At 41.8% G+C, this 17,085-nt stretch overlaps 1 protein-coding gene across 1 annotated transcript in view; it reads left to right on the top strand.

The window, feature by feature from the left end:
• The window catches only part of LOC118817846 (zinc finger B-box domain-containing protein 1-like), a 60,635-nt gene that overhangs the window by 8,771 nt on the left and 34,779 nt on the right, over positions 1–17,085 (top strand). Inside the window, exons 4-6 of the mRNA XM_036584802.1 lie at positions 11,131–11,203; positions 11,476–11,527; positions 13,796–13,914. Coding sequence (XP_036440695.1) covers positions 11,131–11,203; positions 11,476–11,527; positions 13,796–13,914 — 244 coding nt within the window. The remainder of the gene's footprint in view (positions 1–11,130; positions 11,204–11,475; positions 11,528–13,795; positions 13,915–17,085) is intronic.

The raw sequence follows: 17,085 nt of genomic DNA, 5'->3' as shown, positions 1-17,085 counted from the left end.
GATATTGCAGAAGGCCAAATTTATAAATGTTAGCTCCAGCAATTCACTGCATTTTTTATTTTGTGCTGTGAGCATCACTGCCACAGATGAGTTTCTATGGATGTGTTGATGAAGGCATTCGCAGATAATATAAGGCCAAGGCTAATGCAGGCAAAGTGTTTACCATCTTAGCTTACATATTGTTGGTTATCCATTCATCTTGTTTGTCTTTGCCTCCTTTGAATGATTCTGTTCCCAGAGTAGTTGGTGAGCATGCAAGTCCATGTTGGCCATACTAAAATGGATCAGCATGTGGAATAGGAGCTTTCAGTGAGCTATTGTGTTTCCTATCACTGTATAAAAGAAGCTAACTCGCCTTCGGCTTGTGCCTATGACCAAATCACTTGAGAGTCTGACCAAATCAGACTGAGCCATAAAACTGCCGCAATATCAAGTTCAGCTCAGTTTTGTCAGTTTTTGCCAGATCAGTATTAATGTTGTTTTGTTCCAGCCAGTCTGTAAAGCATCTTACAGCCCATTTAGTTTGGCGAATGGTGTTGGGTTCATTTCTGGCTGATTCCAGGTTGTTTAGCTGGTCTTCTGTTTTAGCTGCCGACTGAAAAGCTGCTCAGTGGTGATGACAGTTTGGGAATTTAGTCTCGTGTCATCTTCAGAGTCTGACCAAATCGGCTGTCGGTCAAATGTGATCTTAAAAGTGTCCATTTTCTGTTTGTGGCAAAGTAAGAAGTAAAAACGTTCAAATGTCTTGACCGTCTCCTACAGCTGTCAGAGTCGTTGCTTAGCAACGGCGTCTCAGCGGAGTGATACAGTGTTTGTCAAAAACCCGTGATGTTATGGCGAAATAACAGCACGGTTAGAACGCCTCTCAACCAATCAGCTTGTGTGGCCGGAACTAACTGTTGTATAAAATACAATATCTCATCTCTGTGGAAACGGTTTACATGTTCTACACTCTTAACTTCTCAAAAACAGTTTGTATTTCAAAGTTTGGAAAAACAGCTATTGAAAAACTGACTCCTCATTGTTCCCTTTGTGACCTTTGGTGGCCCCAAGACCTTCAGCATGACCTGAGGAACCCTCTTATAGGTCTCCTTAATTTGTCATGTTGAGGTACGACGTACCATATAAAGTGTTGAAGGATCATAGGACCTTGGAACTATATGAACTATATGAATTGTCCAACTATAATTCTAAAAATAGCAATTGACACAGCATACTATTCTGGAGACTTTATTTTCGCCTGGAAAAGTTATTTGGTAAATTGTTATTGATAGTGTTTGCAGCTGTAGTGTGCCAGCTAACCAAATGCTAGCTTAGTTAGGCTAAAAGTGCTACACACCAAAGTACAGGCTCGGTTCTAGCTAACTGCTGTTCAGTTACACTTTTAGACGATAAAGACTGAGAGTGCAAAGTTGAGCAACCATTGTTGGGAATGACTGAAAGCCAAAACTGAACCTGCTCTGTGGTGTTTGGGACTGTAGCCCGCTAGCTTAGCTAATGCTAGCCTAATTGGCAGGGTACAAGTGCCACATATTGTTGGTTATCCATTCATCTTGTTTGTCTTTGCGTCCTTTAGATTAAAATCTACTCCCTGGTACTTTCGTTGACTAGCAACCGTGAACTGGTGAGCAAGGACACTTTCACTCACTGTATTTTGGAGTCACTTCATGTTTAGATTTTTGTCATAAAATAATGAACATATCAAAATATAGCAGTGTTTGATGCTGTAACCTTCACCTCACAACTAGCTTTTCAGATTTCTACCACAATGGTAATGCTAATTACCTCCAGGGCATCCTGTTTTGTGTTAGCAACAAGCTAATGGTGCCACACTTTAGTTTTCTTCCACTGTGTTTAATACAACTAATGTCAGATGTAAACCACAGACATGTGAAGCTTGCGAGGCATTCAAGTAACATATTCTTTACCTTTTCTGTAGTTTTTTTACAGCGAATGCTTCATTAAATACTTCAATTCAAAGGCTGATGCTGAATATTTCCACCTGATCCCTTAGTTGAACTGTTCATGCAAGAGGAGCCTGCTAGCCTGTTAGCTGTCTGCTGAGCTATAAGCCTAGTTCTAGCTGTTTTTAAGAGTATGTTTAGTACTGTTTTAAGCCATTTACGTCATATACACTGTGATGTCTCGTCCCAATCTGGTCAAAACACTCAGGCCAGGCCAGAAATGTAAAAGCGCATTTATACAGAATTCAGTTGCTGTGAAGCTCACAAGTGTACTGAGTATTTTGCAACATAACATTTTTTTTAGTTAACCTTAGCTACCAGAAAATATGGAGAGAGACAGAATTGAACAGCACTTTTGCAACTGAGAGTCTTACGAGGTTGATGATCTTCGACGAGGGAAGGTGTTTCTGATCAGGCAGTGCGTCTTGAGCCTTAACAGTATGAGCCACTGACTCAAGCCGCTGCTGAGTTAACGTAATGCCAGAAAACGATTGACAGTTAGCGGCAGAGGCGCCAAACGGTAGAACATTCCCTAAAACTGTGACAGCTCGCTTCTAACTATCTGTTCAGCAGGTCCATATTCAATAAAACCAGTGTCATTATTTCTTAGATGCACTGAATTCTGAATGAATAAAGTCGATTTCTTTGAACTCTGTCTAAGTTTCATTCAGTTTGACATCAAGGTCGCAGACTGCATCACCGGTCAGCCAGGGTTTGCTGCCGTGGCCCTAAATCCTTACGTTCTGCAAGCTGTTCATGGCACTTACCGGTGTTACATCCGATTCAGGTCCCCCTCAAATTCATGTTCAAAATCGAACCTTCAGCGTTGCACTCACTGAACAGAAATCAACGGAAACTGGAACTACAGAAAGCGAGAAAAAAGTCAGAGAAAGGTTGACAAATGAAAGGTTGACACAGTCGGTAACAATGGCCATTTTACTTTCTGTAGTTCCAGTGTTGCTTGCCATTGATTTCTGTTCAGTGAGTCTCGCCCGAGATTGATTTGTTAAGGGGAACGTGAATCGGATGCAACACTGGCAGCTTTATGGAGACTCATAAGAATCCTCACTTAATCGGTCCAACATCTTTATTACAGATGAAGCTTAGATTAAATGGGTTATTTACAGTTGGTACAGACAGCTGGCATAGCGCAGCCTTGTGAGGTGGTGCTGGGGCTATTTAGCTCAGTGTGTGAGTCTGGTTATCTCCTCTCTCGGCTCCTATGCTTTCATATTTATGGGCGTGGAAGGAGCAGGGCGTCATCAGGGGGTGGTAACGTAGGTTGACTTATTTGCATACTGTGACGTGTCGTAGTACTTTGGTATAAAGACACGTCATCCTCGCCTATAGCAGAGTTGAACCAGAGGGGCGCTGCAGAGGCGGAACTGACCATGATAAAAATGATATTTTTTACAGTTTGAAAAGATGTGTTTACATTTCATGCAAGTCTTATGTAAATTATTAATATAAAGCAGTGCATTTCAGCTGTTCATGAAAAAAAAAGGTCTTAGGGTGGAGTTACTCTTCAGTGGCATATAACAATAGCAATATGTAGCATTGCATTGGCAATGTGATATTCCATATCGTGGAGCTCTTGTCAGAAGACATTAATCAATAGCAGTGAGCCTGTTGCAGTAGTTGAACTGCAAAGGGCTGATTTTATCCTGTGGGCTTTAACCTGTTTGGTGTTTATCTCAGTGTCAGCCTGCCTGTTAAAGGGCCACCAGTGAATGCGCTGTCAGACAGGAGCTGATAGACTCCGGCCTCGGGCTCAGCTGGTGTCTGAACTGTGCTCTCGCTCGACTCACATCCTTTTAGTTTAGTTTCCAAACTTCAGATGAGCTTCTCGTCTTTTGTCTTCAAGTTTGTAATCGACCTGACGGCTCTGACAGCCAGCGATGAGGAGCTCGAGATCACAAGTCAATTACTTGCAGATGGATTTGTCAAGGGATAAACTGAATTTGCCTTCTGTTTAGCATCGAGCAACTGGTCTCAGGTCAGAGTTTGTTTACTTAAAGTGGTTTGAAAAAACTGAAGTACTGAAGCTGCAAGGCCAATGTAGCTAACAAGTAATGTAAGTCTTGAGGCGGTCAGTACCACTGCTGGACTGCCTTCTGTACAACTGTAGAACCGCAGTTTAAGACAGGTATCATCCAAAATTATGCTATTTAAATGATATAGCACTCAGGAGGTTGGATAGGATTATATAATGGAGAGAACACAGCTATCTACACTCGTGTGTGTGTATGGCTGTTTTATTTTGTCACACAAACAGGGCATCTTTATTTGATGTGAAGTAGTTATACTATTTTATTTACACAGGCTGTGTTTACATACAAAGATTTTTGCCAATCTGATTGAATACATTCCTATTATAGATTAAGACTGAGGTGTTTGTGCTCACTCTACTCAACAAACTGATGAAAACCTCTGTTTACATGCTCACTACAAGTAATCAGATCCAAAATTACGCTCATGCGTAGAGAACCACTTAATGTAGACGTCACCATGACAACCAGCATCACGTGAGTCCAGTCAGAGTGAGATGAGCAGCAGTGAGCAGCGCTTGTGTTTTTAATTGCTTTAAAATGATGTCAGACTCAGGAAAACGTCCTTCACACGTCCTTGTTAAAGAAGGCCGAGAGGAAGACGTCGTGTTCTGAGACACATAAGCTGGACGTCCGTCCCACCGCCGTCTTTTAAAGATCAGAGCATAAACTTCGTCTCCTCTGCAGACCAGTTTCTGCTCCGCCATGTTGAACGGTATAAACTTTCACTATGACGTGACGAACATGATCAGAACGGACTTAAACTTTCTGATAGGGAATGTAATCAGATACAGGCGTTTACACGGATATTATTCTTCTATTTAACGGATTATTTACAGGATTACCCACCTCGATCAATCAGATAGAAAGGTATTTCAAATGGCCTCAATCAGACTAGTCTATTCTGAATGAGGTGTTTACATAGACGTATTCTATTCTGATCAAGCTATTAGTCGGATTATTAATCGATTATCAGGCAACGTGTAAATGTGCCTGGTGTTGGCTATTGTTGAGTAAATGTGCAGCATTAATCCATATGGAAAATTGACTCTTAGTGTGTTTTGGGGTTTTTAGAAGTGATTCACATGTTAATGGGTTTGCTGATGTGTGCGAGACTATTTTTGTACCAGAGCTCGCGCCAAACTCAGTGGTGGGCTTTAATGCCAGCGCAGACCGAATGTGTTTCCTGCTGCTCCAGACAGCTAGCTAACTAGCACATTCACAGTTATGAAACGGAGATAAAAGCAGCCAAGAGAAACCCATGCATCTTAGATTGCTATGTATTATTACTGTTTTCTTTAGCTCTCCTTATGTGCACAGCTGTGGGCAAATCGTACAAAACAAAGAAATCGGCTATGCACTCAGATTGAGCTCTACCACTGGACGTAGCCACTCATATTCAGATATATTCTGATATATGACAGCCAGACATTAATGTTTATGAACGTGCTAGATTTTTAAAATCTAGATCTCAAACATGTTGATTGTCGTGTTTGATTTTTCTTCTCTTTGCTCTTTGAGATCCCATCACTGCCTGTTAGAAACACATAAATGTAAATATAACCACTTCTTATGACTATTATCAGCTGTCTTATTTCAAATTTGACAGTTTGTATATTCCTGTTGGAAACTAATGTGTTTGTCATGTAAATCAGATGGTTAAATAATCAACAGCATACATAAATGTCTGATAAATATAACAAACCAAATTTGAAAAAATGTGAAAATTGGTGGACTTATAAGAAAGTATTGGGACACCTACACATTACACCTACAGGAGCTCTTATGACTCCCATTCTAAATCCATAGGCATTAATATGGAGTTGGTCCCCCTTTGCAGCTCTAACAGCTTCCACTCTTCTGAGAAGCTTCTACAGATGTTGGAGAGTGTCTGTGGGAATTTCTGCCCATTCCTCCAGAAGAGTATTTGTGAGGTCAGACACTGATGTTGGACGAGAGGGTCTGGCTTTCAATCTCCGTTCTAGTTCATCCCAAAGGTGTTCACTGGGGTTGAGGTCAGGGCTCTGTGAGGGCCAGTCAAGCTCTTCCACACCAAACATACCCAGTCAGGCCTTTATGGAGCTGCTTTGTGCGCTGGGGCTCAGTCATGCTGGAACAGGAAAGGTTCTTCCCCAAACTGTTCACACAAAGTTGGAAGTGTACAATTGTCCAAAATGTCTTGGTGCTGAAGCACTAAGATTTCCCTTCACTGGAACTAAGGGTTCTAGACCAACCCCTGAAAAACTTTCAATCAACAAAACTTTCAATCAACAACCAAACTTTACAGCTGGCACAACAATGCAGTCAGGCATTGTGCATTTTGATCTTAGACTTGTGTGCAGCTGCTCAGTCATGGAAACCCATTTTGTGAAGCTCCTAACAGTTCTTTTGCTGATGTTGCTTCCAGAGGCAGTTTGGAGCTCTTTAGTGAGAAATTCATCAGAGGATAGGCACTGTGCTCTTCAGCACTCGGCGGCCCCACTCTGGTCTACCGCTTCGTGGCTGAGCAGTTGTTGCTCCTAGATGCTTCCATTTCACCATAATAGCACTTACAGTTGTCTGGGGCAGACCTAGCAGGGCAGAAATTTCACAGTCTGACTTGAGAGGTGGCATCATATGACAGTGCCGTGTTTAAAGTCACTGAGCTCATCAGTACGACCCTCTACAGTCAGTGACTGTCTATCCAGACTGCAAGGCTGTGTGCTTAATTTTACCCACCTGTTAGTAATGAGTGTGGCTGAAACACCTGAGGAGATGTGTCCCAATACTTTTGTCCATATAGTGTATATTTGTTTACAAGCAGATCTTGACCCCAACATGACAGACGTGCAGACAGATTGCTGCGATTGACAACAGACAATATGGCATCTGTGTACGTGTATCTATGGTGTGTCCCACCAATTAGCATAATGCTAACTACATGAGAAATAGTGGCATCGTGCCATTTCTAGTGCTAACAGCGAATACAGGATGATGGCAGGACCTCAGAGATCTGTTCATATGGTCACTATGAGACTGAAAAAGGTGAATAAAAATGGACTAATTGGTAAAAACAGTAGTAGTGGTCATCTTGATGCCTGAAATCTGTCAGTAATTTTGTCCAGTAGGCGTGAAGTGTGCGTGATGCTAACTATTTAGCTACATGAGCTGCAGTGTAAAACTAAAGAAGGAAACTTCAGACACCGAACGTGTCTTGGCTGATCGACTGTATTTGGGATAAGAGGGGAAACTGAGCACATTTGATTTTTCCTTGAACTGTCACTGTAACAGCTCACCGTTCACCGGCTGCTTCAGCTGATCTGAAGGGAAGAACGAAGCAAGGCTGTTTGAGACTGAGAGAGAGACGAGTGTCAGTGAGCTAGGCTGTGTGTGTGTGTGTGTTAATCTGGCTGATGTTAGCACACTGCCATGTTACTCACACACACACACACACACACACACACACACCTCCCGCAGGTGCTGTCAGCAGCCTGGCGCACTCTAATCCCCCCAATGAGCCTCACTGTGAGAGATGAAGGCCAGCAGATAAACAGCGTCTAACAAGAGCAGACAGAACACAGATCACTCTTTCTCTCTCTCTCTCTCTCTCTCTCTCTCTCTCTCTCTCTCTCACACTCTCTGTCTCTCTCACTCTCTCTCTGTCTCTCTCTCACACTCTCTCAGTCTCTCTCTCTCTCTCTCTCTCACACTCTCTCTCAGTCTCTCTCTCTCACACTCTCTCAGTCTCTTTCTCTCTCTCTGTCTGTTTGTCTCTCACTCTCTCTCTCTCAATCTCTCAGTCTCTCTCTCTGTCTGTCTGTTTGTCTCTTTTGCTCTCTCGGCCACCGTCCTGTGCTGCACTTTCACTCTCTTTTTCTCTCTCTCTCACTCTCGCTCTCTATCCTATCTTTCTCTCTCTCTTTTTCTCGCTCTCTCACCCTCTCTCTCACTCTCTGTCTCTCTATCTTTTTATTTCTCTCTCTGCCGTAATTTAACTATCACTCACTACCTGTATCTCTATCCTGTCTCTCTCTCTATCTTTCTCAATCTCTCACAAAGTGAATTAATAAACAAATTCATTTTAATGTACATCCGAATGCCCTCCTCTACACCATGTGGGTCGGACGGCCGTAAACAACCTTCTCCACTCTGATTGGTTGAGCTGGTGTTTTGCGGATTGTGCATCTCAGGCTCACTTTAGGTCTGATTTAACCATTTTATCTATGCTGAACTTTATTAAGGAGACCAAGTAGGTAAGCAAACCCACCTCAAGCCTAAAACGGTAGAACTCAGGATTTTTTTTCTTCCATTTTGCTTTGATCTGTTTGCTAAAGCGATTCCATCATTTGTGTATCTGTATAAAGCTCACTGAGTCCCAGAAAAGATCTGGGGCTGTTTAAAAATGTTCAGGCCCAATACCCTGGGCCTAGTCACACCCCTGGTCCTCACCAAACGCCACACTTTAAGGGTTCCTAGAGGGCACTCATGAGCCCCATTCAAACACCCAAATGACAAATGGGACACTCTACAGCCTTGCACACTTGTGGGCTGCAGGACTGCAAGCATGTCATTTGGGACCCTGTGTGAGAGTTTGTGATGATTTAGGTGTGCAATTAGCACCATGCTTGGTTTTGTGAAGGGCACTATACACACACACACACACACACACACACACACACACACACACATTTTCTAAGCTGCTAATCCTTCTGGGTTGCGGGGGGGGGGCTGAAGCCTATCCCAGCGGTCTTTGGGCGGAAGGCAGAAAACACCTTAGGGCACTGTATAATTTACACTTATTATTATTATTATTATTATTATTATTATTATTATTATACTAACTGTTGGGGTCCATTACTTGTTAGCCACATTAGCTGTTCTGACTAAAGCCAAGAAGCAAACTTCAGTCTTGGCTGATCAACTGCATGTGGGGTAAAGGTGGGGGTGGAGGGTGGGGGGGGTTTCGCCTGTCACTGTAAAGCACGTTATTTGGCTCGTAGGTTGATCAGGCTGTTGATTTGCGTAGCACTGGTGTTATACTTGATTTACAGTAGTGCACCGTAATGCTTATGCTTTGATCTGTATTGTGTGATTAATGAACAGGAAATGCGTCCCCGTGATGTATGTGTGTCATACATGCTAAATGATCAAATTATTTACTTTCTTGTTTGGGTTTTTAATTAGACCATCTGTTTTAGTCTTGGTTTGATGAAATCTGCCTCCACCTTTTGCGGCCTGTGGCCCAGGCTGCTTTGGTTTGTTGAAATGGCCTATACACTACAGTTTTCTTTTTTTATTTTGGTCCATGTTACATGACCATTCTCCAACCCCTCTGTATTAAACAACCCCCTTACAATTAAACATGCTTTTTTGAGACACCACCTTTGGTTGATTTAATCCCCTGATTTATTTAATTTCCAGTCAAAACAGCTGTTAAGTACAAATTCAAATTTTTTAGGAGATATTTCTGAAGAGATTAGATATGAGATAATCTTTGCGTAAGGAAGGAGAAAGTAAAAGGAAAATAAATGAAAAAACAGGAGTTTCCGAAACTGGAGTTCAAAAACTGATTAAAAGCTCCAGAGAAAATGTGCCTCCTACCAACCACCTAGAAGAGCTGTTCGACCCCAAAACTGCCCCATCAGATAAACAGCACTTAAAGCTTTCATCTTTGAGAGAGAGGAGAAAATCAAGCTGCTTCAGATCTGAAAACATCCACAGGTGTTTCTGTCCATCCTTCCACTGTGAGAAGACGACTCAGCGCTGTGGGTCTGAAAGGATGTGTAGCTGATCAAGAAGAACCTCACTGAGAAAAGGAGACGGACACATCAAACAAAGCTGAACGATGGACTGACCACCCCAGAGTCCAGACCTCAACACCACTGAATGTGTTTGATTACTTCAAAATGATCAACCAGCTTCTAAGACTGAACTTTGGAGGTGTGTCTGCAGATTCTTTGAGGAACTGAAGCTGTAATAAAGGTGAAGAGTGACTCACTGAACACTGAACAATAGATTTAGTTGTTGAGGCATCTGTGTAATTTTTTTTCCTGAGGCTGAAAAATTAATAACTTCTTGACTGTTTTGACTGGAAATTAAATGGCTGCCCTGGAATGAGTGAATATACTGTATGTGAATGTGCTCGTTTTTGTGACATCATAAAAACAATTCAGCACTGGCTGTTTTTGTAGCTTAGTTTCCGTATATGACTGTGTGGTATGGAAGTCCAGTATGGAGCCCTGCTGGTGACATCCCAAAAAAAAAAAAAAATAATGCCTGGCCACGCCTTATTATGGGAATGAGATCCTATTGCATGGCAACGACTTAGTAAGGCATGGGAACGAGATCATGCCTTACTAAGTCATGGCCACGCATTAGGATCTCATTCCCATGCCTTACTAAGTTGTGGCCACGTATTAGGATCTCATTCCCATGCCTTACTACGTTGTGGCCACGACTTAATTATCTTGTTCCCATGCCTTACTAAATCATGGCCACGCATTATTTTTATTTATACAGGATGTCACCAGCAGGGCTCCGTATTCTTTACATAGTGAGTTAATTATCTTGTGATCTCAATATAACAAAGTTGTTATCTTGAGATAACAAGTTAGTTATCTTGTGATCTCAAGATAACAACTTTGTTATCTTCAGATAACGAGTTAATTGTCTTGTGATCTCAAGACAACAAAGTTGTTTTTTGAGATTATGAGTTAATTGTCTTGTGATCTCAAGATAACAGTTGTTTTTTTGAGATAATGAGTTGTCCTGTGATCTCAAGATAGCAAAGTTCTTTTCTTGAGATAACGAGTTCATTATGTTGTGATCTCAAGATAACAAAATTGTTATTTTGAAATCACAAAAAAAAACAACTCGTTATCTCAAGTAAATAATCCAGAAAATTATAACGCAGCTCATGGCCTCTCCGGACATCCGTAGTGTGGCCTGGTGAGTGAATGAGGAAATGAAATTTTAAAAGTTTAGCAATGTTTACAAACTACATCAAACTTTTATTTTAAAAAGTGAGGAAAATTAGATTTTTCTGTAATATTGGCCCTTTAAAAGCATTCCCTGAGAGCTGAACAGCGCAGCATTTGTGGACTGAAAGATGTTGTTATGTTTTGATGTGCTTCTCACAGGAAGTCTGGTGCTTTCCGCTGGACGTCTGCCCAGGCCAACAGCGGGACGCGGAGTAAGGAGAAAGGAGTCAAAGTGAGGCTTCATCTGAGTATCACTCTCTCTATCTCTCTCTGTCTCTGAGTGGATTAACTTCTCACATATAGATACACGGCGATCATCTCCCTCGGTCAGACTGAAGGGACTTGTGTAAGCACTGGCCGCTGTACTGACCGCTGTTTGCTCACCTATCGGAATATATGACAGTACTAAGTGTAGCGGACAGGCCTATTTTAATCAAAGTGCTATAAAACCCTCTGCCAGCAGCGCTGATAACAGCTGAAACTCTGTATGTGTCTTTTGGATAGCTTTCTGCTGGCAAGATGAAGATAAGAGTGCTGAAGGATGAGTCTCTGCCAGGTGGGTGTCTGAGTCAGAGATGTGCTTGTGTGCATGCTGCTTCTCAAATGATCAGGTTCCCTCCTAAACAGAACCCTCATTAACAAACTCTTGGACTGGATATTAAAGTCAAGTGTTTTTTAGTGAGATGTCTGTTTTTTAGTGAGTAATCTGTTTTCCCAATGATGCTTTCATGGTTAATTATCATTGCTGTGGATAATTAAGTACACTTATCAGGGCCTGTTATATTTATTAATACCTTATGAGTGTGTTTTTCATCTTAAAGGAACCAAATCATTTAATTTTGGAAGTATTTAAGCAAGATTGATAATATTTTTGCAGATGCAAATCTCTGCTACAAATAAAACCTAAACTTGTTTCCAGCAGCTGCTGTTTATGAACAAATCAGCCAAAAGTTACATGGGTGCAGATGACACAGTTAAATCAGAACAGTTCTTTGTAATTTGAACCGGATAAATACATAAAAATATACGTCAAAATAAATGTGACTAGTGAAAAGAAGCTGTGGCAAGTTTATTTTCGACCCCACAGTGGAAGAGCTAATACCATAAAACTGAAATAGATTTTATTAACATGATGTTCAAAGTGGAGATTCCAAGTATGTTTTTGATGAATCTGTGCATAAAAATTTCCAAAAGTGCAAAATCTTGAGAAATGCAATCTGTCTAACTTACAGAAGACGTTGCTCTGGAAATATGAGATAATGACCAAAAGCATTTTCAAATTGAAACTGTTAAATGGCATATAAAGTCCAAGTTTTACCCCATATAAGTTTGTGCCCCAGCACACTCTTATCTGTAAAAATGGACAAAAGCATATTTTGGCCAAAAGTATGTGGACATAGGACCATAATACCTATCTACATGGGCTTGTTGGACACCATAGGCATTCATATGGAGTTACCACCCTTCACAGCTATAACAGCCTCCACTCTTCTGGGAAGCTTCCCACAAGATGTTGGAGAGTGTCTGTGGGAATTTGTGCCCATTCAGTCAAAAAAGCCTTTGTGAGGTCAGACACTGATGTTGGACGAGAGGGCCTGGCTTACAGTCGATGTTCCAGTTCACCCCAAAGGCATTTAGTGGGGTTTAGGTCAGGGCTCTGTGCAGGCCACTGGAGTTCCTCCACACCAAACTGGTCAAACCATGTCTTTATGGACCTGCTTTGTGCACAGGGGCTCAGTCATGCTGGAACAGGAAAGGCTCTTCCTCAAACTGCTGACACAAAGCTGGAAGCAGATAATGGTGTAAAATATCTTTGTGTGCTCTAACATTAGTATCACCCTTCACTGGAACTAAGGGGCCTGAAAAACAGCCCAGCCCATCATCCCTCCTCCACCAAACTTTACTGTTAGTCCAGTGGCGGTGTCCAGCCATCGCTTGGTATTGTGCATAGTGATCTTAGGCTTGTGTGCAGCTGCTCAGCCATGGAAACACATTTCATGAAGCTCCTTATGCACAAGTCTGATGTTGCTTCCAGAGGCAGTTTGGAACTCTGTAGTGGGAGATGCAGCAGAAGATTTGAGATTTTTACATGCCACGTGATTCAGCACTTGCCAGCTTCGCTCTGTGCATTTGCGTGGTCTACCACTCAGTAGCTGAGTTGTTTTTGCTCCATCTCACAATAATAACACTTACAGTTGATCGAGGAGGGCATACATTTTACAAACTGTTACTTTACACAAGGATAGCGTTATATGTTAGTGCCATGTTTAAAGTCATTGAGTATGACACATTGTACTGCGTGTGCTTGATTTTACTACACCTGCGTGTGCTTGATTTTATACACCTGTTAACAATGGGTGTGGCTGAAACACTTGAATTAGGAGTGTCCACATACTTTTGGCCATAAAGTGCAAGTACAAAATTCAGTATTAAGTTTACTAATACTATTACTATTCTTAATGCTATGCTTTATAGCTATGCAACATACTTCAGTCCATATTTATAGACAACAGTGAGTCAGAAACCACATAATCAAGTCTGTTAGAGACGCTGAGCAACTCCACACGGCTTGAAGACAGTAAGTGCTGATTTATGCATGCTGTTAGCGCCATGCTAATTGATGGGAATAGACTTCCATTACTTGTTAGCTCCATTAGCCTTGTAGCTCCAGTGTAAAACTAAAGATGTAAACTTCAGACACCGGATGTGTTTTGGGAGATCAACAACATTTAAGGGGTATTTAGATTTTTTTGAACTTTTGTTTTAAATTGTATGTACATATTTGTTTGTATGTGCATGAATGTGTGTGTTTATTAACATGCAGAAGCTCAAAGACCACCTGAAAAAGTGCCAGGGCCCCCACCCAGAGACCCAGGGCACAGCAGGAAGCCCAGACTCAAGGGCAAAGTTTGTGGTCAGTGTGAAGCCAGAACAGCTGGACTGGTGAGTCATTATACATCCGTATTAGACAGAAAGACAGTTAGATGCACAGCAGATTGTTTGTTACTTGTTCTTATGACCTTTATACATACATAATCTAAACCGCTTATCCTTCTGGATCACGGTGGGGTGCTGGAGCCTATCCCAGCTGTCATTGGGCGGAAGGCAGGATACACCCTGGACAGGTCGCCAGTCTATCGCAGGGCAGACAGACAGACATACACAGTCACACACACACACATTCACACCTACGGGCAATTTAGCATGTCCAATCAGCCTGACTGCATGTTTTTGGACCGTGGGAGGAAACCCACGCAGACACGGGGAGAACAGGCAAACTCCACACAGAAATGACCCTGGTCACCTGGCCGGGAATCGAACCCAGGCCATTCTTGCTGTGAGGCGACAGCGCTACCCACTGCACCACCGTGCCGCCCTCATGACCTTTCTAACATAACAGAATTTGAAATGCAGTATAACAGAAGGCTACAATATGCAAATGAGCTCTCTAACTGGTCACAATGTTTTAACTGTGTGCTGTGAACATTTTACCAATCAGTCATACGCAAAAGTTTGTGTGCCCCTGGTCCAATGATGTGGTGTTGATTTTCAGAGTGTAAATAAGTAAACACATCCTCTACAGAGACACTTTTAATACACACCTGCTGCTTATTTGCTGAATCGAACATATTGGGGGAAGAATAAAATATAAAATGTGGCCTATGCAAAAGCTATGGCACATTTTATATGTTTAGTTCCATTTTCCTCCAATATGTTAAACTCAGCAAATACATAGAGACTGAAATATGTAGAAAAATGTTGTGCACAAGTGTGTTCGTTGTAGATAATGTGCTATTTTCACTTAGAACATCAATAGAAGCTTTACATTTGATTAGAAGTGTTCAAACGTTTGCATATGACCTTAGATCAGTGGTCTTCTTTTAGTTCTATCACCTGGACGCAAATTTACACAGATACTTTCCCGACACAGACAACACAAACAGCTCTGCACTCAACTCCTGAACAAGAGATCCACACTAAGAGTGCTATGAGCCGATCTCTGAATACTGAGTTCAGATTTCTGGATAGTGCTGCGCTCTGCCGTATATGCATGAGCGATGACTAAGTGGGATATTTATAACATCCAGGCAAGACAAACTTGTGCTCTAATAGGTATTTTGCTGTTATTGGTATAAAAGTCTGTACTGGAAGACGCCGTTTTACTCCAGTTCCTTCTGCGAGTCGTGCGTTCTGGAGAAACCAACTTCATGAACAGTTCATTCATTAGTTTATCTGCACTGTTGTTGGTGTGAATGAAGTGAGTGACTGTTGTTAAGGCCTGTAAACTCCCTGTTAATTAGTATATTCATGTTAGTTTCTCTTTCACAGACACGGTTTACTGCGCAGATGTAGTGAGGTATTAGTCTGTAGCTCGTAGCATTTTGGTTTCCAGAGCTGGTTCGAGCTGTAGGGCTGAATGTGATCTGTGACACAGGGTGGTGAACATTCTGTTATTCACTGTTCATTTTACAGCCGCAGACTCTCTCACACATGCATAATGTGCCCTTATATAGACACTGTGCACTTCAATAACATTAAATATTCAGTTTATCTGGTGTGAAGTGTCATCGCATCATAAACATGTTTGATCTTTTAGGGGGGACTGATTTTATAAGGCTAAAAGTCTAACATGCATTATGGAAATATGTATAAGCCATGAGGGGGTACGCAGCAGGAGGTCTAATGTCTGAAGGAATACAGGACTGTAAACAGTTTGGGGACCATTACTGTAGATAAATACACTTTATTTATTTTATTTGCAGGGGGATCTTGGATGCCACCATAGCAGTATGTACACATAATAAATACATATAACTACACATACCATAATCACTTTTATTTATATAGCACCTTTCCTATGTTCAGGGACAATTTACAATCAAAGAACATGAACACATTAAACAATTGACAACAAAAGGACAATACAGGTAAACATTCAAGTATAAATGTAACAATAGTAACACAGGGAAAACAAGAAGGCCTTTGAAGAAGGACTAAATTTTATGATCTTAAAGTACAGGATGGGATATATAGATGAAGAAGCTCAGCCAAATATTGAGGAGCCATGCAGAGCTTTATATGTAATTCAAGTTTCAAGTTTCAATGCTTTATTGTCATATCAGTCGGTACTTGATTGAGAGGAATTTCTTTTGGCGCTGCTCAAACACACACAACACAACACAACACGCAAACAATACACACCGATCAGGCATAACATTATGACCACCTCCTTGTTTCTACACTCATTGTCCATTTTATCAGCTCCACTTACTATATAGGTGCACTTTGTAGTTCTACAGTTACAGACTGTAGTCCATCTGTTTCTCTGCATACTTTGTTAGCCCCCTTTTACCCTGTTCTTCAGTGGTCAGGACCCCCATGGACCCTCACAGAGCAGGTACTATTTGGGTGGTGGATCATTCTCAGCACTGCAGTAACACTGACGTAGTGGTGGTGTGTTAGTGTGTGTTGCGCTGGTCTGAGTGGATCAGACACAGCAGTGCTGCTGGAGTTTTTAAACACCTCAGTGTCGCTGCTGGACTGAGAATAGTCCACCAACCAAACATATCCAGCCAACAGCGTCCTGTGACCACTGATGAAGGACTAGAGGATGACCAACACAAACTGTGCAGCAGCAGATGAGCTAACGTCTCTGACTTTACATCTACAAGGTGGACCGACAAGGTAGGAGTGTCTAATAGAGTGGACAGTGAGTGGACACAGTGTTTAAAAACTCCAGCAGCACTGCTGTGTCTGATCCACTCACACCAGCACAACACACACTAACACACCACCACCACGTCAGTGTTACTGCAGTGCTCAGAATGATCCACCACCCAAATAGTACCTGCTCTGTGAGGGTCCATGGGGGTCCTGACCACTGAAGAACAGGGTAAAAGGGGCTAACAAAGTATCAGAGAAACAGATGGACTACAGTCTGTAACTGTAGAACTACAAAGTGCACCTATATAGTAAGTGGAGCTGATAAAATGGACAGTGAGCGTAGAAACAAGGAGGTGGTCAGAATGACACAAAACATATACAATCTCAATAAAAGTAACAAACACTGACATGAAATAAACAAGGTTGAGATTGTGGAGTAGAGTTCAGAAG

This window comes from Colossoma macropomum, unplaced genomic scaffold (assembly GCF_904425465.1).
Source record: "Colossoma macropomum unplaced genomic scaffold, Colossoma_macropomum, whole genome shotgun sequence".
NCBI lineage: Eukaryota > Metazoa > Chordata > Actinopteri > Characiformes > Serrasalmidae > Colossoma > Colossoma macropomum.
This window is presented reverse-complemented; position numbering and strand designations above follow the sequence as displayed.